At 37.7% G+C, this 26,254-nt stretch overlaps 1 protein-coding gene across 7 annotated transcripts in view; it reads right to left on the reverse strand.

Annotated features, from left to right (window-relative positions):
- INPP4B (inositol polyphosphate-4-phosphatase type II B) overlaps positions 1 to 26,254 on the reverse strand; it is a 593,476-nt gene that overhangs the window by 149,776 nt on the left and 417,446 nt on the right. For all 7 annotated transcript variants that reach the window (XM_070415225.1, XM_070415230.1, XM_070415224.1 and 4 more), the window contains 2 exons: positions 21,360 to 21,432; positions 7,523 to 7,670 (listed from right to left, as the gene is read on the reverse strand). In XM_070415225.1, the coding sequence (XP_070271326.1) occupies positions 7,523 to 7,670; positions 21,360 to 21,432 (221 nt within the window). The remainder of the gene's footprint in view (positions 1 to 7,522; positions 7,671 to 21,359; positions 21,433 to 26,254) is intronic.

Consider the following 26,254-nt stretch of genomic DNA (forward strand, 5'->3'; position numbering starts at 1 on the left):
GAAGGAAGTTTCTTGAACAACTGAAGGAGAAAAAATAGCTGTAAATGATCAAGTATCAGAATGGTAAAAAAAAATCATCAAAGAAGTAGAAGCTAATGAAAATGAAAACATAAAATTCTATAAAATACATATTAAATATATAACATTTTTATTCATTAAACACATCAAAATACAAATCATAAATAACTCAGAGATTCTTCTCTGCTGAGGAAAGATAAATATTCCAATTATAACCAAAATAATTTTCATATAACATTGGCAGATGGGTTATATCTATGGGGCATTGAATTTAAAAATGTCATAATGAAAATGTTTTTATTAATCCTATTACACATGAGATAAATACAGAAAGATACAAAAATACTTTTAGATTTTTGTAAAGCTTTTGCCTAAGAGACTAAAGTGGTCCAGGTCTGTATTGGGTGATAATATCTATTCTCAGCCCATTTTCATGTACTTTCTAGTCAGGGAAAGTAGAAGAATCTTTTAAGGATCAATAAAAGACTAATTCCATAAATATCATTATCTGGGATGAGGATAGAGCTGGGAAGGCTGACAGCTTGAGCATCCATTTTCAATATGGGCAAAACCATGCTCACTAACAGAAATGAAACATGAGCTGTTTCAAAAAAAAATGTCCAATAAAAATGCATCTGTATGTAAAAAAAAAAAAAAGATTTCAGTGTGCCTTTATTTCTTCCAAGTATGCAAATGCTGGTAGACATCGTAAAAGGCATAGGTTTCAGCCATGCCAAGATGCGCAGTGCAGAAGATGAGGCGAGATAAGAAGAGAGAAAGGAGGTCCCGCTTGCCTTATAGCCCATGGGAAGGGGAAATCTTGTCTGGTGATAAATAAATTTTGGAAAAAACAACAACATAAATTATATTTTGGAATGCCAAAACATGTTGTATAGACAGGCCACTATGTTGCAAAATCTTACTGTATAGTGAGGATGTTTTCGAAATAGAACTTATCTGGGTATATTCTAGTTGTAGTTTATAATTCCTAATATATACTTTTATCATTTTTTAAAAAGGCATTTATATAGTGTTATCAGTTTGAAATAAAATGAACCCATTTTTAATGATGGTCACAGAATGCTTTAATGTAAGGTATAAAATCAGACAATTAAATATCTTCTGCATTTCTCTAAAACTAGATATAGTGCTTAGAAAACCAAGTTAATGGCATATGATACCAATTAAGTAAACATGTAGAACATATCTCTGAAACCTATATTTCTATATAGCAACTAGGTTTTCAATCTGGGATTTTAAAATATCTTATTGACTGACTTTTCTTTGATAAGAATACACTATGTTCAAGAAATAGATGAATGTATAACTATGTAGACACACTTTATCAGAATTCTAAAATATAACTCTGAAAATATAAAATACAGAAATATTCACAGTGCCTAGCGAATCTTCAGAATCTATATTTTATAAAATATAAAATATAGTGTTCAGAAAAAAGTGTTTGTCTTCATTAAAATAAAATACTTATCTCCATGAACTTAGTATATGTTCAACACTTACAAACACAAATATCTAAGACAAAGCATGTGCGTTTTCTCAAAGAAGTAGTAATAAGACTTTTAAAGTTTATATATCCCAAACTCTATCACATTTTTCCTATTAAAATATTTTGCTTCAGATTTTTTATATTTAATTTACAAGATTGTTTTCCTACATGATACACACAATTATTTACATGCTTTATATAAAACCAAAGAAAGTATTTAATTGTTATAAAATATTATTATCCTTTCTGCTAAACTTGTAACACTATATACTAGAAAGTTTCTCTCTTTCTCCACCTCTGGGATCATGAAGAAAATATATATAGGAAAGAAATGAAGAAGGAAAAAAGAGAAAAATAGATGATATACATCAAACTAATATTTTCCTGGGGAGTTTTATGGGTCATGAGGATCATTTTTTCCTGAAATATTGCATTTTTTTTTTAAAAAAAAACTTTGTTCCATTATAGATTTTCAAATATCATTTTCTAGTGTAGAAATGTATACCTTTTAGATAAAGCCAATCACTGTACGGCGACCAGAGCCTCCCACATAGACATGTACGTGTGCATGCCATGTTTTCATACTACATTCGTAGCTGTTACGGAGCATCAGTTCTATGGGTACAATCATTTTACCTAGTAACTGTCATATTTCAATGGAGATTGAGCACAGGAAAACTTGGAAGTAGTACAAAAGCTGAAGAAAATACTCAAAATAAACAAAATATGTGGCAACACTAAAACAAGCAGTAAAAACTTTATAGGTGGTAGTTTGGCAAAACTTATGTAACTTTTCTGCAAGCGACCCAAGTTGAAGGACTGTAAAGCTTGAAGCATTATAAACACCGGCAAACACACACACACACACACACACACACACACACACGCCTCTTCTGTGTATTTAGGATCGCTGAGCTGTCTTCAATACATCACTCTCCTTTTCCTTCCGTTATAATAACCCGCCATGACCCCAATCGTCAAGTATGATTGATCAAGACCTGGTCTGCTTTTTATTTTTAATGTCGAATCCCTGATGTATCATGGTTGTAGAGCAATTCAGTAAACTTTTCAGAAGCAAGGTCTTATACTGAGTACTTTGCAAGCAGAACCTCCCCTCTTCCCTTCCAAACACACAAGTACAGTTTTCAAGCCTGTCTCCAGAAAGCTCCTTCGGGAAATCTGCATTTTATAACATTTTCAATCAGATTGTGTGACTCTGTAACCTGAGCCACAGATTCCACGCAAGTTAGGCCATTGGCAGAAAAGTCATGAGTGGACTGTTGCATTATCACAGGCTGGAAAGCATGGGATTAGAGTAGATGAAATGAAAATGTAAAAAAATAAATGGGTTTTCGAGAAAGTGGGGGTGGGGGTGGGAGGGGGGTTGAGGCAAGTAAAATGATTTTAGGGATCTGAACAGACTAGGGTTAAAAGAGGCTGAGAAAAGAACTTCAGAGTAAAGCTCTGTCCAGACTGGAGGTTCCACCCAACCAAGAATGTGGCAAAGTCCTTTTGCAAGGCAATGTCCCAGTTTCACATTCTTAATTTAATTTATTATATTATGCCACATCATGTTAATTTTATATTATAATATTTATTTTTCTATTATATTCACTTATATTCATTATAAGTATAATTTTTAAATTACTTTTTCAGTTGGATGGCATATAGCTGCAAGTAGATTTTCAAGAAAGTTTTGTGGGTGACATTCTCTGAGCTCCTGCATATATAAGTATGCCATTTCTGTTGCCTTCATTCATAAAAAATTCATAACCTGACCCTATATAATAAAGTGGGGTCACAGCCTTTTTCTCTCAAATATCAGTGGATGATATTCCACGGGCTTCCACAGAGAAGTGTAAGATTATCCTGATTTTAGAGTGTAAAAGGGAAAAAAAAACAACTGCATAAATTTTCATTGTTTTGTTTTGTTTTTCAAGCTTTTGCACTAATTGTTCTTCCCAAAGAACACTTAAAATTATTTGGTAGTTTACTGCTTTGTGCCCTGAATATCTAACACCTTTCTCACCATGTAAACTTTTTTTTTTCACCTTTGTTTAGCATTTGAGAGGAGCTTATCATGTTTGTCTTCCACATTACTGAGATGATTTCTCAGTGTCAAATCTTCTCTGCAGGCTCTGTGGATTTAATTTGGCTGCTGCAATTTAAAATTTCATCATTCCCTACATTATCCTTTCCTTTTCAGCATGCTCCCTAAAGGATGATGGTTCATTTCTTATGGCTTTCTCATCCTGTTTCATAACAACCACACCTTCTCATACTCTACTGAGATGACTAGTCAATTTTCCCACATTTTCTTGTATTTCCTTTTTTAGTGCAGCATGATTTTTTTCTCCTTTTCTTTATAAAAATCACAAGATTCATTATTAAAATTTTAAACACATTCTAATAATGGGAGATTTACACAGCAAAAAGGTCGGAGAAACCAAAATGTATATGGAATAGGCTGGTCTTCACAGTGCCTAGCGAATCTTGTTTTTATAGTTTTAGTTTCATAGGATTGAGATGGAATTTTCTTTTCTGAGCAAACCCCAGTGTACACTGACAGTCCCTAATTCTGCCCCTTGAAAGGGAACTTTATAATTTGGAAGCATTGTTCCTTTGTCTCCACCAAAACTGCACATTATTCCCTTCTCTATGTTTGCAATTTTTGTTTTTGCTACAAATGCATGGCAAGAAAGAGATACAGAGAAAGGCAAGAGAACAGAATGGGTAGACGACACTTTGGTATGCTAAAAAGTAATACTTATAGAGGCTATGCATACACAAATTCCATGACTTAGTGGCTGCTTTCTCCTCATTTTCTACTCCTCATCCCCCCCTGGGATTTACTGTCAGTGACAGGGCAGACAGAGAGGTATGAATGGGGGTGGGGTGCAGGGAGGAGCTGGAGAGAGCACTGGGGAGGCCTCCAAACTGATGACAAAAGACAGATTGGGGCAGCAGTAGGGGTCCGGCTCTTAGCTTTTTTCCTCACTAGCTTGCTGTATTTTTAGGTGAAATGGTACTAGTGGTCCATCAATTATGTTATATATAGTATTATGTTAATCATAGATTCCAGTGTTTTGTGAAAGCTCATCATTTTCCATTCTGTGTCTTTATAGATATCTTAGTGGGAATTTAGGACTGGCTAAGTTAGATGCAGTATTAAGTCCATTTTATAGGGTAAGGCTTGGCCCTGACTTCTTTGACTCTGCTTTACCTGAGAGTCCTGTTACAGATGAGTAGCTCCTGTGTGGTTATCAGATGAAATAAAGGCGCTGGGTTCTGCCTGACACCTCTAACTCAGCTTGCCTCTGGTGAGTCCTTCCTCATTCTATAACCCCTGTGAGGAACAATTATTCTCTCCATCCCTTCTCTATCAAATGTGACCTTTACATGACTCTGGTTGGAGTGGCTCTTAGTGTCCGATAGTCTGATTCTTTTATGACTTCAAAGATCCAAACTCATGCTTCTTTAACATGTAATCTTGATTATTCTTCCTGGGATTTGCATTGCCCACCAACTGCTCTTAGTACTATCTCTAGGAGGATAAGGATTGAATCATGTGGCTTATATTAATTCATTCTTGCAGCTGGTTCCTATAAGTAGTTTGCTTAACTTCCTGTACATCTTACAGATACTCTTGGCCTCAGTCAATAGCTCTTGCCAGGTTTCTGTGGTTGATTATCTTCACTTGGCTACTCTCAAATACCACCTTCTTGTCTCTCTTTCTATCATTATTTCCCTAGAACCATGAAGTTTTCTTATAATCCAGGTTCCTGTCTGACTTTTCCTAAAATTCAGGTTCTGTTTTCTTTTTCTTTTCTACTCACTTGGATACTCACTTGGATACATAGTATTTGTGCAGCCATTCCTACCTACCCTAGTAAATACAATTACGTACCACTTAACAACAGGGATGCATTCTGAGAAATGTGTCAGTAGGTGATTTGGTCATTGTGTGAAAATTATAGAGTGCACTTGCACAAACATATAGGGAATAGTTGCTACACACCTAAGTTATGTGATCTAGCCCATTGCTCCTAGGCTACAAACCTGTATAGCATGTTATTGTTCAAAACAACACAAGGTTAAATCAAGCACAAGAGAATATGATGCAACCAAGAAACACAGTAAAGAAGAGATGTATGAGGTTGCTTTAAAGGTTGATTTCAGCATAACGTGGCATGTTGTTTTATAGAATTTTTAAAAATAAGTAGAAAGAGTGGACTCTAAAGCAACAATCTATATATATAAAAGCCCAATATGCAAAATGTCCCCTCGGGAGTTCGACAGACTGGGAGTTCGATCACTTGCTATGACGTGCACTGACCACCAGGGGTGGAACGAAGGGAGGCCCTGGCTGGCAGCCAGCAGCCACTAGGGACCCTATCAGTGCAGGAATTTCATGCACTGGGCCTCTACTAAAAAGTATAATATAGTAAATACATAAATCAGTAGCCTAATCATTTATTATATCATCAAGTCTTATGGACTGTAGTGCTGTACTTTCCTAGGACTGCCAACACAGTGTATTTTTTTACATCAGTGTCATCACAAACACATGAGTAATGCCTTGTGCTGGTACGATGTTCTGACTGCTGTGACATCATTAAGTGGGCAATAAGAATTTTTCAGCTCCATTATAATCTTTCTAGAGGCCCAATGCATGAAGATTCGTGCAAGAATGGGCCTTCCTACCCCTGGCTGCCAGCACCGCCTTCACTCCGTCCGGAACTGCCTTTCTGCCTTCCCACGCTGCCCAGAGGCCCGGAGCGGCTGGGGCAGTGTGAAACGCCTGTATCGTTGCCATGGCGACAACACAAGTGTCCCGCCTGGCCCCTGGCTGCTTGGCGCCTGCATAACCCATCTTTGTTGGGTTAATTTGCATACTCACTCCTGATTGGCTGGTGGGCATCATGAAGGTACGGTCGATTTGCATCTTTCTCTTTTATTAGTGTAGATGGGACCACAGTTGTATATGCAGTCCATCATTGACTGAAATGTTATGAGGCTCATGATGATACTGTCAATACTGCCAGGTTTAACCAGTCTTGTTCATGGTGTGCTCACTGGTTTATGTCAATATGCATCCCTAGAAACTGTAAAGTCTACCAATACTCTTAAGTAACTTGATGTACTAATGTGCACATAAGGCAGAAATGCAAATTTTGAACATTTCACACCCTGCTGTGTATTACAGCAATTAAAAAAATGTTAACTATTAAAAATATTTGCTAATTTTCTGAGATTTGAGGCCTTAGCAGTGTTTAGTATAATATAGTATTCAGCATTTTTAAAGTCACTAGAGGCATATAAGGCAGGGAACAAATTGATTAGTCACGGCTCAGAGAAATTCTCATCAACTACCCACTCTCACATCCTTTCGTTTCATTATAGCAATGGATTTAATTTTGTTGTACAACAATACTGTCTATTCACATAGCATATTTTATCAATCATCTTGAGTTTTTAGACCAACAAATATCTGAGAGTCTTGTTACAGATGAGTAGTTCAAAGAAAATCAAGGAGGAATTTTTTACAGAACTGTAACCAAAAACAGATGAGGTGAAGACACAGGGATTATTAGCAAGGTCAAAGCTCAGGTTATTGGATGGACTTCAAGCTATTTAATAGAAATGTAATGCACACCACAAAGGAGAGTCACATATGTTATTAAAATTTTTCTAGTAGTCATATTCAAAAAATAATTTATAGCAAGTGAAATTAATAATATTTTTATTTAATCCTTATTATGAAATCAGTTTTTTGTTTGTGTACTAAAAACTCAAAATCTGCTGTGTATTTTACATTTACATAAGATCTCACTTGGACTAGTTACACTTTAAGGGATTAAGAGCCACACAGGGCTAATGGCCGCCACACTGAACAGGTCTAGAATTTCATGTTACCATCATACTTTGAGAAAAAATATTTTATAGAAAAAAAATGAATTATTAATGCAAAAGACAATCATAATTATTTTCTCTTACCTACACAAATCTTCTTTTATGTGAAGAGAGATCAATTCCTTAGGAACATGAAAAGAAAGTATGCTCTCTGACATCTGCTCCCGGATTCGCATCCACTTATTGTCAGATGTGGGAAATCTATATAATTTACACACCGGGTTCTTTAACACTGAGTAGAAGAAAGAAACAAAAGCTTGAGGGTTAAATTATAAAGATATGCACACTAGATGAAGATGAATTAACAAAATCATTAATCAAAGTATTTTCTAATTATTTATTCAATCAAAATTTGTTTTTAAATAAATAATCCATTAGTGTTTTTGAATTTCTAAGAATTTTGTTCTTCCATCTTATCTTTTTTAATAGCTTCTTGAACATATAGTCTTTTTTAAAAACACATATTTTATTGATTTTTTTACAGAGGAAAGGAGAGGGATAGAGAGTTAGAAGCATCGATGAGAGAGAAACATGTATCAGCTGCCTCCTGCACACACGCTCCTGGGGATATGCCCACAACCAAGGTACATGCCCTTGACCAGAATTGAGCCTGGGACCCTTCAGTCCTAGGGCTGATGCTCTAATCACTGAGCAAAACTGGTCAGGGCGAACATAAAGTTTTTATCAAATTAAAAAAATAACACATCAAATGCTAATTCATAAATATGACTACTGTGGTGCTCCAATTTATCACTTATTACTTTCTTTTCTTCTAAAGATTTCCTTAACACATATGTACTTATAGATATAGATGAAAATACATGTATTTATACATAATACACACTTTGCAAAAATATATTTCTGAATTTCTTCTGATCAATCTTAGTCAACTTTACCTATTTACATAGTAGATGACAACTGGTAAGTTTTTTTCCAGAGGTTTTAAATGACCCCACTCCTAAAATCTATTGATTTCTTAAATGTCAGAAAATTTATTCCATTGTTTACGATCTATTAAAATTCAAATATCATACACACAGTTTAGTGCCAATGAGTTAATAACACACTTTCCTGGAACTACATTTTATCAGGAGCCAGACAGGGAGACTATGAACAAACTGTATATTCAGAGTAGTGGGCAGTGATTAGGGGAGAAGTGACAAGATCATGCCATCAAGGGCTTTAAAGATTTAAAGAAAATGTATAGGGCCAGATATGAAGATAATAATTACTTGATTTTATTTGTGCGTGAGGCCAGCTCTCCTCCCATATTCCTGAACCATGTATTTCAGGGTAGAATTTTATTTCTCTCCCCTCTGGCAACCACCACAGTTATTTCTTGTCTTTTTTTATAATAGTCATGCTAATAAGTGTGAGGTGATATCTTTTTGTGATTTTGATTTTACATTTGCCTGATGTTTAGTGACATTTAGAATGTTTCTATGCACCTGTTGGCCATCTGCATGATTTATTTATAAAAATGTCTTCAGATCATCTACCCACTTTTAAATTGGAATGTTTGTTTCTTTTGCTATTGATTTGCATGAGTTCTTTATATATTTTGGATATTAGCCCTTACCAGATATATTTTCTTTTATCTGAAATATTAAAACTTACAGCACGTCACTGAAAAAAACTATGATATTTCATTAATTTTTAATGTGACAATGTTTCAAAGATATAAGAATTTTACTACAACATCTATTGTCATATCTCTAGAGTTGGAGAAGAAAAAAAATGTATTGAATTCAATATAGTGTCAGTCAGGCTAAACCACTCCCGGGATCTCATGAATTCTAATACAGTTAATATGATCAGGAATATAAATGTATACTTTTATAGTAAGACAAAAACTCAATCTCCAAATGTCCAATTTTTTCCTTACTAACCTAAGTAAATATTCAGCTATTTGGTTTATCTATACTCAGTATTTGTGCAGCTTTTTAACCTCCTTTTTTGTTAAGAGTATATAGAATCACTGCAGCCTGCAAACCATAATTAAAATCCTTGCATTTTCTTGCCTTTTATAAAATACTAATTATATTTAGAAAATTTATATATTATATTAATTCACAAATGAAACATTCTTCATTTCCTGTCATCACAAAGCTAGTCCTTCAACTTTTGATTTTATTGTTTTTGTTTTAATGCTCTTCATTGCATTCTAAATATAAACCTTTGTTGACATGACTTCAGCAGAAATCAAGAGCAGTTTGATTAAAGAACTCCAGTGCTGTCCTCTGACCATCTGGTGCATGACATGCAAGGATTCTATGGGAACCTGCTGTTTATAAGGGAAACACATGGGGCAAATAATTTAAAATATCAGACAACTTGGTCATCCAAAAAAATCTTAATACTGTTCCCTGTCTAACTCTTATGGTATGATTCTGAACTTTTGAAACTCAGAGGTCTCCAAATACTAGTACTAAATTTTATATATTATCAGGATCTCAATGTCAACATAGTATGATATTTTTTAAAGCCAATTTCATCCATCAGGATTCCTTATCAAACATATACTATGTATAAAGCAAGAACATACCTACTCTGTATCCTGAAATAGCATAAAATGGTCCATGACTTAAAAAAAAATTATAATAATTGCCTGACTTTTAACTTCCATGCAAATTTGTTTCACTGGTTACAAAAATGACCAGATAAGATGTTCTCAACTCAAATTTCTTATTGGGTGGATAGTGAGGAGATTTTGACATCCTTACATAAAAGGAAGGCATGGTATTCATGCATCAAATATTGAACAGTGGGCCATAAATGATGAATGTTTTTGTCATTTTTTTAAATGCTTCTCCCCTATCGCAGAGATAAAATTCCGACAGTTCTGCACATACACTCTGGCTGTGTAAATGAGTCTGTCATGTTCAGCTCTGGCTTTCCACAGATGCCACGACTTATCTCCAGATCACCACCAAACGAGTATTACATGAAATGTTAAAAGGTCTTCTTAAAGAAGAAGAAAAAAAAGATAAAAAATATGAATAATTAAATGGCAATAAAGTACACATTTACTGACAACTGAATCTAAAAAAACAAAATAAATAAACAAGCAGAACAGAAATAGATTCATAGATACAGAGAACATTTTGACAGTTACCAGATGGGAGTGGACTTGGGGGAATGGATGAAAAAGATGAAGGGATTAAGCGGTGCAAATTGGTTGTTACAGTATAGTCTTGGGTATGTAGAGTACAGCATAGAGAATATAATCAATAACATTCCTATAATTATGTATGGTGTCAGATGGGTATGAGATTTATCTGGAAGATCACTTAGAAAGTTATAGAATGTCTAATCATCAGGGTGTACACCTGAAACTAGTATAATATGTCAACTGTAATTGAAAAATAAAATAAATTATTTTTAAAAAGATGCATTTCTAACCATACAATAAGCTCAACCCAGCAATATCTATCTAACATCTATTGTAAGTTTTTTTAAAGGCACCCCTGTGTGTATTCTCCTAATGTTTTAAACTGCTTTTCCCAAAACAATTACTAAAAATGCCATGTGACATATTCTACCAAGAGAAGAGTGGTGGAGACATTCTGGACCATATCTTGGTCTTGTGATGACTTAATAAGGGTCAAGTTCTAAGCTGGTCCAGATAGTGATACATTCCCCTTCAGGCCTACCCTGTAAGGTGAACAAACATAGGGACAGAAAGTAAATGGCAGATTTTTCCCACAAATTGAAGTACAACTCAATTTCTGTATTGTCTCTTCCAGACACTATAACAGGGCCTATTTAACAAGATAATGTGCCACCTGTTTTTACATGGGATTCAGAAATTGTGAAAGCCCAGCTGCTTTAATTCTGAATTATCAAAGTAAAGATCTCAAGAAAATGGTCATGACAACATACACAAAAAATATGACTGCTTAAGCAATCTGCTTTAGGAAAAAAAAGGTAATCCAGAGAGCTATCGCGGGTGTGATTTTCTCTTTTTTGTGTCTCTCTTAGAGCTGTCAGTGGATTGGACAAAAAAATTTTGGAAATCTGGATTCCGGGTCAAGGGGATCATCAAAAAGCCTCATTCCATCAGGTTGTCTTTAACATATTTCTCCAGAGGAAGCTCATCTGTGATTATCTTCACATAATTTTTTGCTTTGGGGAGGTGGTTGGAGTCACATATTTAAATGGAATCTGACTTTATTGGCTTTAAGCCTTACAAAATCATTATTTTAATGTACTACAGATTCTTGTAGAAAATCTATTCATTCTGTAGCTCTTAATTATGCAGTTGTTTAATAGTTCAATTATTCAGCTGAATGTACATGCATTGCCTATTCTCCAAATGCTACATTATACTTACTACAGACAAGTCTGAATAATCCAATTAGACACTGACACTCCGCATTTGTACTTGAACATATCTTAGATTTATATACATCTTAAATGTCGGTTGTGTCTTTTTAAGAGTGGGTGAGAATTGAAAAACCTAACAGAAATCACTAAAACACTATCCTAAGCATGGCTAATAGAAAAGAAAAGGTAAAAAAAGAACTTGACAGGAGCTCTGAAAATACATCAAAGAAACATTTCTTTAAGAATACTAAAGATGAGGAAGGAGGCTTCGGGGGCTGGGTGAGATGGGAGAAGGGATTAAGCAAAAACAAACAATCTGGCTTCTTGACTCAGTGGTCCCAACCTATGAACCATTTCAATTCCAGGTCAGGGCACATGCCCAGGTTGTGGACTCAATGCCAAGTGTGGGGTGTGCAGGGGGCAGCTGATCAATGATTCTCTCTCATCATTGATGTTTCTCTCCCTTTCCCTTTCTCTATGAAATCAATAAAAATATATTTAAAAACAAACAAAAAATCTCATAGACACAGACAAGAGTATGGTGATTATCAGTGGAAAAGTGGGGAGTGTAAGGATGTAGAAGAAGGGGAAGGGGGCATAAAATGGTGATGGAAGGAGACTTGACTTTGGGTGGTGAACACACAATACAATATATAGATGAGGTATTATAGAATTGTATACCTGAATATAATTTTATTAAGCAGTGTTACTCCAATAAATTCAATAAATTAAAAAATAAAGATGAAATTGTTAAAAAAAAAAAAAAGGTACTCCAAACAAAATTTTAGTTACTATTCTCTAGGTTTGTCATAAAATCTAAACTGTTATTGTAAGTTGTTGTGTTTAAAACACACACACGCATGCACGCACACACACACACACACACGCACACACACACAGAGTAGAAATAGGAAATAAGCTGAGTTGGACAAAGTGCTAGTCTAGCGAAACCCATAAACTCTTGACACTCCATCTTCAATTCAAGGCCAAGAATAAGAAAAACTATAACAAATATCAGAATAAAACATGAAAATAATAGTTGTGGAGCTTAGTCTCCAACTGGAGATCACAGGTGAGTTTAGTGTGCAGAATTTAGATGTTAGATTTTTGGTGATCAAGAAAATAATTTGTCACTGAACCGGTTTGGCTCAGTGGATGGAGCGTCGGCCTGCGGACTCAGGGGTCCCGGGTTCGATTCCGGTCGGGGGCATGTGTCTTGGTTGCAGGCACATCCCCAGTGGGGGGCGTGCAGGAGGCAGCTGATCGATCTCTCTCATTGATGTTTCTAACTCTCTGTCCCTCTTCCTTCTTCTCTGTGGGAAATGAATAAAATATATTTTTAAAAAAAGAAAATAATTTGTCTCACTCCTTCTAGTTTGATTTGTTTTGTTTAATTCTAGTTCAGGCATTAAATCAGGGACAAAACTAGAGCAGGTAGAAGTTGGCTCATATTTTATGCTGGGCAACCTGGAAAAACCTGTAGTATACCGAACTCACATTGGTTCTTGCCAATTTGCCTCTGTTTAAGGCATTCCCTGCAACTCAAAGAAGCATCCCTCTTTCATGGTCACCTTCCTATATACTCAGCTCAGCTAAGATCTCCCCCAGGGCGCCTCCTTTGGCTTCTATCCCCTGCCTCCCACAGGTGACTCTCCTTTGTACTCGCCATCCCCATCTCTGTCGTGTTTCTTACCAGTTGTGCTCCAATTATGTTTACATTTTTGTGTCCCCCATTAGAATGTGAACTTTGTAAAGGCCAGGGCTGTGCTATTTTCCTCGTACAGTAAATACAAACATTTCACAGAAATGAGCTTAAACCTTGCAACTCAGATGTTTCCCAGCATTGCTGTCCCCAAGGAGAACAGTGAGAGTACCAACTGTGCATTAAGAGGGGAAAATGCAAGAGGGAAGGACATAAGTACAACCTCACTTCAAGGGAGAGCACAGGCATCACAATGAAGAAAGGAAAAACCTCCTGGCTGGCATGGCTCAGTGGTTGAGAGTCGACCTATGAACCAGGAGGTTATGGTTTGATTTCCAGTCAGGGCACATGCCTGGGTTGCAGACTCGATCCTCAGTGTGGGGCCTGCAGAAGGCAGCTGATCAGTTATTCGTTCTCATCATTGATGTTTCTATCTCTCTCCCCCTCTCCCTTCTCTGAAATGAATAGAGTATTTAAAAAAGGAAAAACCATAGTTAAAAGAAAGGCCTCCTCACATTTTAGCCACAAAAACTTTTTGACTACATCATCTTCTTGCCTTTATTTTTCTTCTAGTTTATCTAAAGTGGGCAATGGATGAAATAATGTACTTAGAAACTTAGTGGAAGCATTTAAAGGTGTCTAAGATATCACTCCATTGATTATTAATTAGGTGGTAAAATTCACTCTTCCATTGAAGCTACTTAACATCCTAAATATATTAGCACATAGTAATGAATATATATGGGAATTCCAAAAGAGCAAAGTTAATGGACTCCATCGCATTTGTTAAAACAGCAAAGGGCAAAGAAATCTGTTGAGTAAGCATATAGGATCAAGGGCCAATGTTATATGCCAAAATGACTCCAAATTTTACATATTAGATAGTTATAAATACAAAGGCAAAATCTATTTAAACTACTATGGATGAAATACAAGAGATATTTTTGTTAATACAAAATGATATCATCTAAAATTTGACAAGGTAGTAAATTTAGTGCCCAACGAATGAAAAGAAAAAAAGAAGAAAACTGGGAATTTGTTTTTGCCTGGAATTCATCAGGGTGCAAATAAGTATAGAAGGAAATTTCTAACAATCTCTTAAAATATTCTGAGTCATGCATTGCTTTTGATGGGGGTATAGTGAGGAAAATGTGACCCCAGTATTTAGCTCAGTTGTGTGATATTGTGAAAGGCAATTAAAATCTGTGCTGTGATATGAGGCAGAAAACATTTCATAAATGAGACTTTGGTAGTGATCTGTAAGAAAAGCAATAAACTATTTTATTTGAAACCTAAATAATTACATTTGAACATGTTTCTCGTGGAGGGAATAACAGTGCAGCTTTTTATTACCTGAAGAAAATATTCAGAGATATGCTTGTTATCAGGCATTCAACAAGCATTTATTGAGTTCCTATTGTATTCTGGCCCTCAAGATACAGAAATAAGTGATGTTCCTTCTTCTTAATAGTTAATAATCTAGCATCTGCTGCAAAGCAGCAGCAGTAGATGGCTTAACATTATTATGGGGGAAAAGATTATCAAAGATACGGTGGCCTATTTTGAGAAAAAGGTGTTATTCATCTGTGAAGCAAGAAGCAAAAATACCACAAAATTCTCCAAATCGGGAGCATGGCATGGATTTAGGACTGAGGGTGGGGCAGTACCCTCACGTTTGCTCAGATCACAGCTTACACAGTCTTGAAAATCATCCCTGTCAGACACGCCCTTTGAGAATGTGAAGGACAGTATCCACGTTGATACTCAGCATGAAAGTGGTCTTTAGAGAATAGAAACGATAATTTCATGATTCAAGAAGTAGAGAATTCAACCGAGGAAGATGCTGTATCAGATATAATGCTTGCTGACAGGGGGAAACGCACTCAAAATGTGAAGGTATCAGGAAACTTTGGGATGGGGGCCATTAGCTCCCCAGATCTGACATAGTAACATAAGGGTCCACGGAAATACTTTTACAGGGAAAATTGAATACAGAGAGAATTGTCATCCCGACAACAATGTAAAAAGATATAGCTGTCTGTGGTAAGGCTTATTAACTATAAATAACTCCTGAGAAAGACAACTGTCAATGACAAAGAAGTGATATATGCCTCCATGTGCGACTGATTACAATGAATACCTGTATGAGATATTTATCAAAAGAAGAAAGTCATAGCAAAAATGAAACTAAGCCGTATCTGTTCCAAACATTTGTGAGCCAAAAAGGAAGTCACAGCCTGTCCAAGTTGATCTGGTCGTTTTTTAAAAAACGGATGTGCAGAGAGGCTGACCTTCCTGCCAGGGTCACACTGATGGTTGGCCAATCCAGGCTTTGTCACCAACTCTCACAGGCTGTCCACGGCTCTCACACTGTAACCACCGGAGCCCGCTGGTTCCTGTTTTTGCTGGAGACAAGGTGTCTCCGTGGATGTGATTTAACGGGACAGATGAGAGACCTAACTGTTTTGTGCTTCTCTATGTTCAAAATTAACTCCCCCTATGTCCCCACCCCAGCAACAAATAGATTTAAGTGTTCTTACTACCACTTTGCTTAAGGGAATGAGCCAATCATTAAAGAGGTAAAACTAGTGTTTTAACAACTTTATGAGTTCTATAATTAGAAAGTCAAACTAAATAAGAGCTTTACATTTCTAATACTTATTGTCTTGCAGTGTGTCTTGTTTCAGAGAATATAAAACCCAGCAGTTAAAAGGAATTTGGTTTCCCAGGTAGTTAAGGTACAGCTATATCTTTCTTACGGAATTGTCAATTCCACCCACTCCTCCTCCTCATCTTTTCTCTCCTTCTGCCCTCAATTCCCCAGACTCCCAACGTACACATTCAACTTGCAAGACAAAACAGGGCACGAAAGAAGTGAGACCTCAGGGGGAAGAGTTTTTTCTTTTTAGTCTTACAATAGATAAGTGAATTTCCTGAATTATAAATGAAGCCTCTGGAGATATAAATAGAATAGGGAAGAGCTGCTGAGAGATATGACATTCTCTTCTTCTCACTCAATAAGTGCTTCGTAACTCACTGGAGGCTGGCAAGTTCCACACAATACATGAAGGCACAGGCTGAGAAGGATGTCAATAGCTCCCTTTGCCTACAGATTTTTAAAAATGCCAGATGGGAATATAATGGATTCATTCCAAAGTTGCCGAGTGTAGATAGATAAATAAATAGAACAAAAGACAAAGGCACACACAGGCCAAATTCATACATATTCTATACCTGCACAATTCATTTTTATATTCTGAACAGAAACATTTTATGGTTGTACTTAGTTGTTTTTTTCATACTTTTAAAAATCTAGTACACAGTGAATTCAATGGTTGATGTATCATAAAATTGTACACTTGTAGCCTATATAACTTTATTAACTAATCTATCCTAATAAATTTAATTTTAAAAAATTTTAAAAATAAGTGAGATCATGTGATATTTGTATTTCCCTGATTGTTTTATTTCACTTAGCATAATAGTCTCCAGGCCTATCCATGCTGTCTCAAAGGGTAAAAGATGCTTATTTTTTATAACTGCATAGTATTCCATTGGCAAATGTACCAGTTTTTTAATCCGTTCATCTACTGATGGGCACTTAGGCTATTTCCAAATCCTAGCTATTATAAATAACTAGAGGCCTGATGCACAAAATTGGTGCAAGAGTAGGCCTTCCTTCCCCTGGCTGCCAGCATTGGCTTCCCTCTGGCACCTGGACCTGGGCTTCCCTCAGGAACCCGGGACCCGGGGCTTCCCTCTGGCCGCCAGCAGGCACCCAGGACCCAGGCTTCCCTCACTGTCCCTGCTTCATCCAAAAGGTGGTCCAGAAGGATGTCGGGAAGGACATCTGGTCTAATTAGCATATTATGCTTTTATTATTATAGATGCTGCTACTAGCATAGGGGTGCATATATTCTTTCTGACTGGTGTTTTGAGGTTTTTAGGATATATTCCCAGAAGTGGGATTGCTGGGTCAAATGGCAGTTCCATTTTTAATTTTTTGAGGAAATTCCATACTGCATTCCCACCAGCAATAAACTAGTGTTCCCTTTTCTCCATATACTAGCCAGCACTTGATGTTTGTTGGTGTGTGTGGGTGGTGGGATGAGAAGAGATAAACCAAAGAACTTATATACTTACTAGAGGCCCAGTGCATGGATTCATGCACTGGTGGGGTCCCTCAGCCTGGCCTGTGCCCTCTCGCAATCCAGGACCCCTTGGGGGATGTAGTAGTGCTCGAAGTGGCAGGCAGCTGAGGAGGAGCCTGAGCCAGGGCCTGCCACCACACCACTCCTGCTCATCCTGACCCCACTGCACCTGCTGCAGGCTCACGCCCAGTCAGTACCATTAGGGAGAGGTTTGCGCCACCATAGTGGCACTCGCCAGCCACGAGCATGGTGTCTGGCACCTGTCAGTTAGCTGAGCAGTGCTCCCGTTGTGGAAGCACACTGACCACCAAGGGGCAGCTCCTGCGTTGAGTGTCTGCTCTGGTGGTCAGTGCACATCATAGCAACCAGTCGACCAATTGCTTAGGCTTTTATATATATAGATATGCATAGCCCATTGATAGAGACAATAGGGTGGTGAAGGCCTGGAGAGGGGAGGGGCTGAATGGAGGGTGATGGGGGGGAGGGGAGACATCTGTAATACTGTTATCAATAAAAAAATATATATTTTTTAAAAACACAAAAAAATCTATCTTTTATAACATTTTACTGTCATCTAGTCTTATCTCTGCCTAATAAAAGAAGGCTAAGAGAAAATGTGTGTGGCAAATATCCTAGGTTCTGAGTGCTCCTCTGGTTGACTAGACTAAGGAGGTTGAAAAGTGTCATTGGAACTAAGTGGAGTATCACCACCAAAACTGTCACTGCCATGAAAAGAGAAAAGCAGTAATCAATCATCTCTCACCCCACTAAGGGAGCATATTTGAATTGCAGAATGCAGCTGCTCCCATCAATTCCATGGCAGCTGTCTTTGTTATATTACAATTTATACATTAGGAATAGTACCCTCATAATTTGGAAGAGTTACTGCAATTCCAAGACTCATGCCTTACAGATTTTACCGCCCAAGTGATAGGAGGTGCTGATTTATTTTTTACTACGTTCCCTCTGCCTCTGCTTCCCCAGATAATATATTCCCTTACTTAAGACATTTTTCTCTTTCTCTTTGAAATTTATATTAAATCAATCAGTATTTCAAAATAGCATTTCTTTTTGTGTGCATAAAAAATTACAAGGTTTGCAAGAGTAAGTCATTTAAAAATTATCGTAGTGTACACGATTTTGGTGATAACTTGATTCATTCAAATTGTATTGAAAATGAACTTAACATCTCCCACACTCAGTTTTGTTTCTCAAAACTGACATTTAGTAAATGAAATAGATTATCTGGATATCCTATATAATAAAAGAGAAACATGCAAATTAGCCGTCCCTCCCCTATGCTCAAGCCAAGCCCAAACCATGTCCACCAGCCAATGAGGAGTATGTATGCAAATTAACCCGACAAAGATGGCAGGTAATGTGCATACACAGAGCAGTGTGGGAGAGCAGGCAGCTTGTGGGGATGTGGCTCCCTCAGTCACCGGACAGAGAACAGAGCAGGAGAGCCGGAGGCTTCGGGGGACATGGCTCCCTCGGTCGGGGAAAACCCAGAGCGTGGGGAGCACCAGGAATTCTGGGAATAGTAGTTTTGGTAGCAGCCCCAGGGCCGGAAGCAGAAGCCCAGAGCACAGGGAGTACCAGGAATGCTGGGATTCATAGTTCTCCTAGACACTAGCAAAATGAGCCTGGAACAAATTACTGTTGCAGTGGGGGATGGAGAGAAAGCAAAGATGAGAGACATAAGTAAAATCAGAGTGTCTAGGAAAAATTAAAGGGAAGATATCCTAAAACATCCAGGAAATCCCCACCAATGGAGCAAAGAAAAAAAAAATGCCTCTATTATTCTGTGAACAACAAACCCAACTGGGTTGGGGGTCTCAGACAATTCACTCAATATGACTGCAAAGACAGACAGAAACTCCCGGATTGGAGAGGGCTCCCCTGAGGGCTCCCATATTGGAGAGGGTGCAGGTCAGGCTGAGGGACCGCCCCCTCCACTCCCCCACCCCCACCCAGTGCACGAATCTTCATGCACCGGGCCCCTAGTATTACAATAAAGGACTAAAGGTTTATTTAACCTTCAGGTAGAGAAATAAATGTGAGGAGGACCCTTTGAGGATACATTAGATATCTTAACCACACGAATAATGTATCAAGTACTTTTATGGTCCAGGGCTGATCTAACTGTTGGGTAGACCCTTCACTTTTTAATGAATATCCCTCTAATATTACATCCTAAGTAAAATAAAAAAAATTTTAAAGAATGTCATTTGGTCATAAGTTGAGGAGGAGCTGCTCTTCTTTGGTATAATACCTCATTCCACATAAGTGTAGTTAATGCTTTGTTGTTATTGTTAAATTTTATTTTGAGTTCTCTGTACATATAAACACAGTCAAATGGTCGCCTTCCCTTTTTCCATTTCCATTCTCTATTATTAGTGTCTTCCTTCAGGGAACAACTGTTGATAGTTTGGGGTTATGTATTAGTAAGCCTTTGAAGTACGGTATCATTCACTCAGCTGATTATAATGCTATGTATGTCTTTTTAAAATGTACATCAAGACAGGGCTAGAAAAACATTAAAGCTTCTTCTGTTGTTATACCAATATATTAATTAGTGTTTTTTTAGTAATAGCACAGCCTAGTAATTATGAGCAAAAGCCTTGAGATTGAAACTGTATTTAAATTCTGAACCTGCTATTTGCTAAGTAGGTGAACTTGACCAATTGCCTCAGCTGTCACATGGGGTAATGATAGTACCTACTTCATAGCACACGTCAGATGTCAGAAATCAAGGTAAGACAGGCATACAAGGCATTGAGCACAGTGCCTATCATTGTAATAGTCATTATTTACTATTATTAGTGGTATAATAATTTATATTATTGTTAAATATTAGTTTCATAATTTACATATACATTTTATGACACATTTTTAACTGTACCATATATCAGTTTTATTCATAAGCTCATAATTTAACACATTGTTTAGTACCTTGTTGAAATTAAAATATATTACTACTAGATGCCTGGTGCACGAAATTCTTGCACAGGTACAGTCCCTAGGCCTGGCCTGCGATCAGGGCCATCTTCCCTAGCTGCAGGCAGCCAGCCCCGCCCCTTCTCACCACCCACCCCCGGTTCCTGGTTCCCCATTCGCCATCAGGTGATCAGAGACTTCCTGCTGGGGGAAGGGACCGAGAGGTTGGCCAGCAGGCTCCGATTGGGAGGTCAGGGCCTGTGGGCTGGGGCAGCTAATACATTGAGCACCTGCCCCCCTGGTGGTCAGTGTGTGTCATAGCAACCAGTTGTTTCACCATTTGTTTGACTTGCATATTACCCTTTTATTATATAGGATAAGTAAAACAGTACATACATACACGCCCAAGAATGTGCAGATATGTGTATGAATTTTTCCTACTGAATCCATATATCTACTGTTTTAGCAACTTCATTTTGAGTTCTATAATTAGAAAATCAAAATAAATAAGAACTTCACATTTCTAATATTTACTCTGTTTTCCAGTGTGTCTTGTTTCAGAGAACATAAAATCAAGCAGCTAACAGGAATTTGTCATTTAGCCAAGGTATTTATGCCTCATTCTTGTGGAATTGTCAAGTCTCCCCCCACTCTCCTAGCTGATCACAATTACTGATTCAATGACTAAGTGTTCACAAACAATTCTACGAGAATGCTGCCCAGGCTCAGCGTTGACTCCACAGGAAATTAAAATGTATGCTCATATGAAATTAATGCAAGTTTCCAGAACGGAGGTACATACCTGCATTCAGAAAAGGTAAGTTGTCTTTTCCGCTCACATTCTCTGGTGCTGAACATTCACATACAAGTGCACACTAGGGAAGAACACAAGAAAAAGGAAAAGAGTTGAAAGTAATCAAAATAAGAAAATTATTTTGTTTGCAGAACAAGAGGCTGTTCACATAGTATCAAAAAATTCTGAACAAGACATTTTGTAACACTATTTTCAGCATTATCTCTATCATGAAGCTTGCTTAACTTGTGATTATTTATTTATAATATGATTGTATTATATGGTCATAGAGTACATTTTGGTTTTAGTTAATGGCCACTTAGGAACAAAAGTAAAATCTGGGAAAGGACTGTCCACAAATGTTCCTAATACAGCAAATTAGATTTGACAAGTTGAAGGATTTTGTTTTTCTGACAGCTAGAATGATTTTGAGTTAATAAAAAGCAAATTATTTTCTAGATTTTAAGCAAAGGCAACTTTAAATCATATACATATATATATATAATATATATATATATATATATATATGATTTAGTATTTAGTATATTTAGTAGTATTTAATTACATAAAGGAAAAGGAGAGTTTTTTCTCCAGCAAAACAGTGCAAACACCTGCTCATACAGTATGAGGACAATTTACAAATAAGCTGATCCAGAGATGGGCAAGGCCATGAGCCCTTACAAAGCCCACACTTGTCTCCACAGAAGAGAAGAGGCCTAGAGGAGCACAATGCTGTGTTCCTGGTGAGCAAACCTCGAGTGGGAGACAGTATCCCAGGGACTGTCCTTTAGCTTCCCATGAAGCTGTAACAAACAGAGGAAGCAAAATTCTTCTGACCCCAGGAGGTTGACAAGAGACCTATTTTCATACAAACACCAGGATTTGTTTCTTCACATGAGTTTCCTTCTATCTCTAGCCAAAAAAAAAAAAAAAAGCCAGGGGAAGGAAAACAATAAATTTTCAGAGCAAATATTTCAAACTGAACAAATAAATGCTGATAAAAAGAAAACAAACAAAAACCCAGCAATTTCTTCTGGTGATGAGTTCTGTGGGAAACAGCCACCATTCTGGAGCGCTTGGCCTTCCTTAGAAGGTTCCTCAGACTCAGACCGCACTCCCCAAAATGGGGTATCAGAATTGCTTGGGCTATTTCCTAACTGTCCAGTCTGTCTCCCTCCACCCTTCCTTCCCCAGGCACTGCCCACTTTGAGAATCACAACCACTGAAGTCACAGGTAATGATGGATTATAGATATATATAGATAGATACAGAGATAGAAATAGATGATATAAATATAGATGACATATAGATACAGATATAGTTATAAATATAGATATAGACTTAGATATAGATGATATAGCTATATAGATATAGGTCTATCTGTATATACATATAGATAGATAGATATAGATATAGATGTAGATATAGATACACTAGAGGCCCGTTGCACAAAGATTCATGCATTATGCCTTCCTTCCCCTGGCTGCTGGTACCGGTTTTCCTCTGGCACCCAGGACCCAGGCCTTTGGTCCGGCCACAGCGAGGCTTGGCTTCTCCTCTGCGGCCGCAGTGGAGAAGCCAAGCCTCTTTAGTCTTCAGTCTTCAGTCATCTTCAGTCTTCACTCCGAGCCTGTGTATGCAAATTAACTGCCATCTTTGTTGGGTTAATTTGCATACTCAACCTGATTAGCTGGTGTGTGTAGCGGAGTGATGACCAATTTACATATTTCTTTTATTAGTGTGTGTGTATATATACACACACATGACACTCATGAATTTTGAGATATAGGACTTTAAGTCAGGTCACTGGAAGGCTTTGGATTCATACTTTCAGGGAGTTAAGGATCCAGGAGGAATGGCACATTCTGTGTTACATTTTAGTAAGTGCTCTACTGAAAATAGACTATGGTTGGGGGCAGTGCCGGGAGGAGGAAGGAGGGAAACATTTAAGAGACTACTGAAAATGTAGGTGACAGTCAATGTTGGTAACAGGGAAAGGGTCCTGAGTCCTCGATTCTGGATTCATTTAGAAGTCACAATCAACAGGATCTACTGACATATTGACTGTGAATATGAGACCAAGAAATGAGTAAACAATGACTTCAAATTTTTTTTAAAGTTTGGATACCTAATGCAACATTTCACCTAATATATTGGCTCTGTAAAAGGACAGTGTTCATATTTCTTTTGTGAATTTTCTTTCTACTGCTATGTGATAGTAACACATTGTCTTCTAGTTCTATGTATACATATATCAACTAAAAGTTTGAACCAGGGTAATATGGTGAATGACCCTCTGCTCTATCTTCCCTGGATGTGAAACATAAATAATAAAAATATGATCTGAGGAAACAAGTAAGTAAATGTATGTGAAAGGAGAGAGTTTGGATTTTTTTTTTTTATATTTTACTTCATGCTCTGAAGGCTATGTAAAATTCAAAATTAAAATGCAGTATTTTATATCAGAGGTATTATTATGAACTGAACTGTGTTCCTTAAAATTAATATGTTGAAGCCCAAACACCCAATGTGACTGTATTTGGAGATAGGACCTTTGTGGAGTACTTAAGGTTAAAAGAGGTCATAGGGATGGGGCCCTAATCTGATAGGGCTGTGTCCTGCAAGAAGAGGAAGACACCAGAGCTAACCCACTCTGTCTGTGCACCTGCACCGAGGAAAGACCATGTGAGGAGACAGCAAGAAGCCTGCAAGACACAAGAGAGCTATCGCTAAGAACTGAATCATCTGGCATTTTAGTCTGGAACTTTAATCTGAGAACTGTGAGATCATCAATTTCTGTTTAAGCTACCCAGTCTATGATATTTTATTATGGCAGCACAGCTGATTAATATGGGTATTAATAGTTTATCTGCTTCAATATACATGAGAGATGATGTGTCATGTACTCACATGACTATGGGTCTAAGTGTAGTTTCTTGTCTTTCTCTGCCATAAATGCAAACCAGTGAAAGGGATGCTATTATCAGGATATCCTTTCTTTCAGTGACTTTGTCCTTTCATATGTTTCAGTCATTCACTAACTTTGGGACTTAAATCTCCATTAGTAACAAACTGTGTTAATATACCTCACTGACTTGATTTCGGGCATTTGCAAAAGGGTGTTTGCATTTGCATTTCTAACAAACACCCCAAGATGATCCTGACCATGCTTTGAAAGCACCGAGATAAAGTTATTTCCACACGACTCTCCTAAATGTCATGCAGAGTGGACTTACTCCATGTTCTCTGTTCAATCACCAATATTCCCCGGGACTGCCAACAGAGTCTATAGCAAATTTTATAAAAGAAATTTGCAAAAGGTCAAGGTTTACTAAGAATCGTTTAGGACAAAGGTACTGCCGACAAAGCTCGCTGTGTTTACCATTTCTGTCACCTGTGACTCGTACAGGGTTTGTGCTGACACCGCCACCTCCTATTTCTGGAAGAGCTCGGTTAAGTCTCTTTTAAGTTCACATGACTAAGTCAGAAACATAAAGTAGGACTTGGGTGGGGCATATCCCTGTGTATCGAGTTCTCTGGTTATGAAAAGATCAGGATTCAGTTTGCGCTACCCCAGAATAGAAACGCAATAAAGAAATGAAGGGGTAGATGAACTTTGAGAACAGAGAGGCAGCTAGTGATAGAGTCAGAGGCAGGGAAAGTAGCCTAACTTAGAAATGGGACATGTGTCTGCTCCTGGCCTGGCTCATGCCCACAGGTCCAGGCACCATCATCTGCCTATTTCTGATCTCAGACCCTGCTTATCCTCAAAATCCTCCCTCCTTAATTTTGATACAAGCATCCACGTAGTACTAAGACTGGTCTTACAAAGAACTCCAAAGGACCTGAGGACCAAATGAAGGGACTTGTTTACACAAACCCTAAGAGGATCTGATACGAAACTTCAGCATAGCCCTGACATTTGGAGGCAACCTGATTCAAACTCCAGGCCTCCTTGGAATCTTTTCATGATCCAGGATATGCTCCCAGGGAGAGCAGGGGAACAGAGAGAAACAAGCACTGCCTTTCTTGGTGCCAGAACTATGTATATTTGAAAAGGAGTCTTATATTGTGTAAAGTTAATGATTCATTAAGTGTTACATAAACACCATCTTCCATGTAGATGTTTCCTTACCAACAAAATTCAAATGTTCCCAGATAAGAGTCTCTAAGCTAGAAGTTAAGTCAGAATGAGCCTTGCCATTAAAAAAATGTTCATTTATAACAAGGCAGGAATTGCAGCGTGTACACAAGCTCATGTTCCTGAAAAGAACTATTAGCCGTTTTGAAGCCTGTCCCCTATGTCTCAATAAAACAGGCAATAGCATTCATAAGACAGGAATTTGGGCTAATACTCGATATCAAGTTTTCATCTCCTGCAGAAAAGGGAGTAGAAAGCAAGTAAGACTCCTGGCCACATCTTGAGAGGCACTGGAGCCTTTATCCTGGGCTGCAAGGAAGCCCCTTGGCCTCCAGCGGGCATCGCCCCTCCTCCAGAGCTGCCCCTCCACCGTGGACAATTCCCTGCTTCTCTCTGCAGTTTCATAAGGCGCAGTGTTATGAAGTCTTCCCTCCTTCACATAAGAATGAAATCTAAGTTCAAACTGCATCTTTTCCAAAGAGGGTTTTGAAAGTAGGGAAGTGGTTACTTGTGGTAATAGTCCTCCAAGAATTTCCTGGGCATCTCCTGAAGGGTTAATTATGGCAGAGTGCAACTGTGATCAACTGAGAAGAGGCAGCGTGGGCACAGGAGCGGGCAGAGAAGAGGAAGATGTTTCTGAGTGGCACCTGCCTTTGCCTAGTTCCATGCAAACAGCCTCAGCTTCAGAGGCTGAAACACACTTCTGGTACTCAGATTGCGGAGCTGATTTCTCATTTAGCTCTTGAAGAATGAGATTTCATAC

This window comes from Myotis yumanensis, unplaced genomic scaffold, assembly GCF_028538775.1.
Source record: "Myotis yumanensis isolate MYYU_CA2020_CCGP unplaced genomic scaffold, mMyoYum1.0.hap1 SCAF_5, whole genome shotgun sequence".
In the NCBI taxonomy this organism is placed as follows: Eukaryota; Metazoa; Chordata; class Mammalia; order Chiroptera; family Vespertilionidae; genus Myotis; species Myotis yumanensis.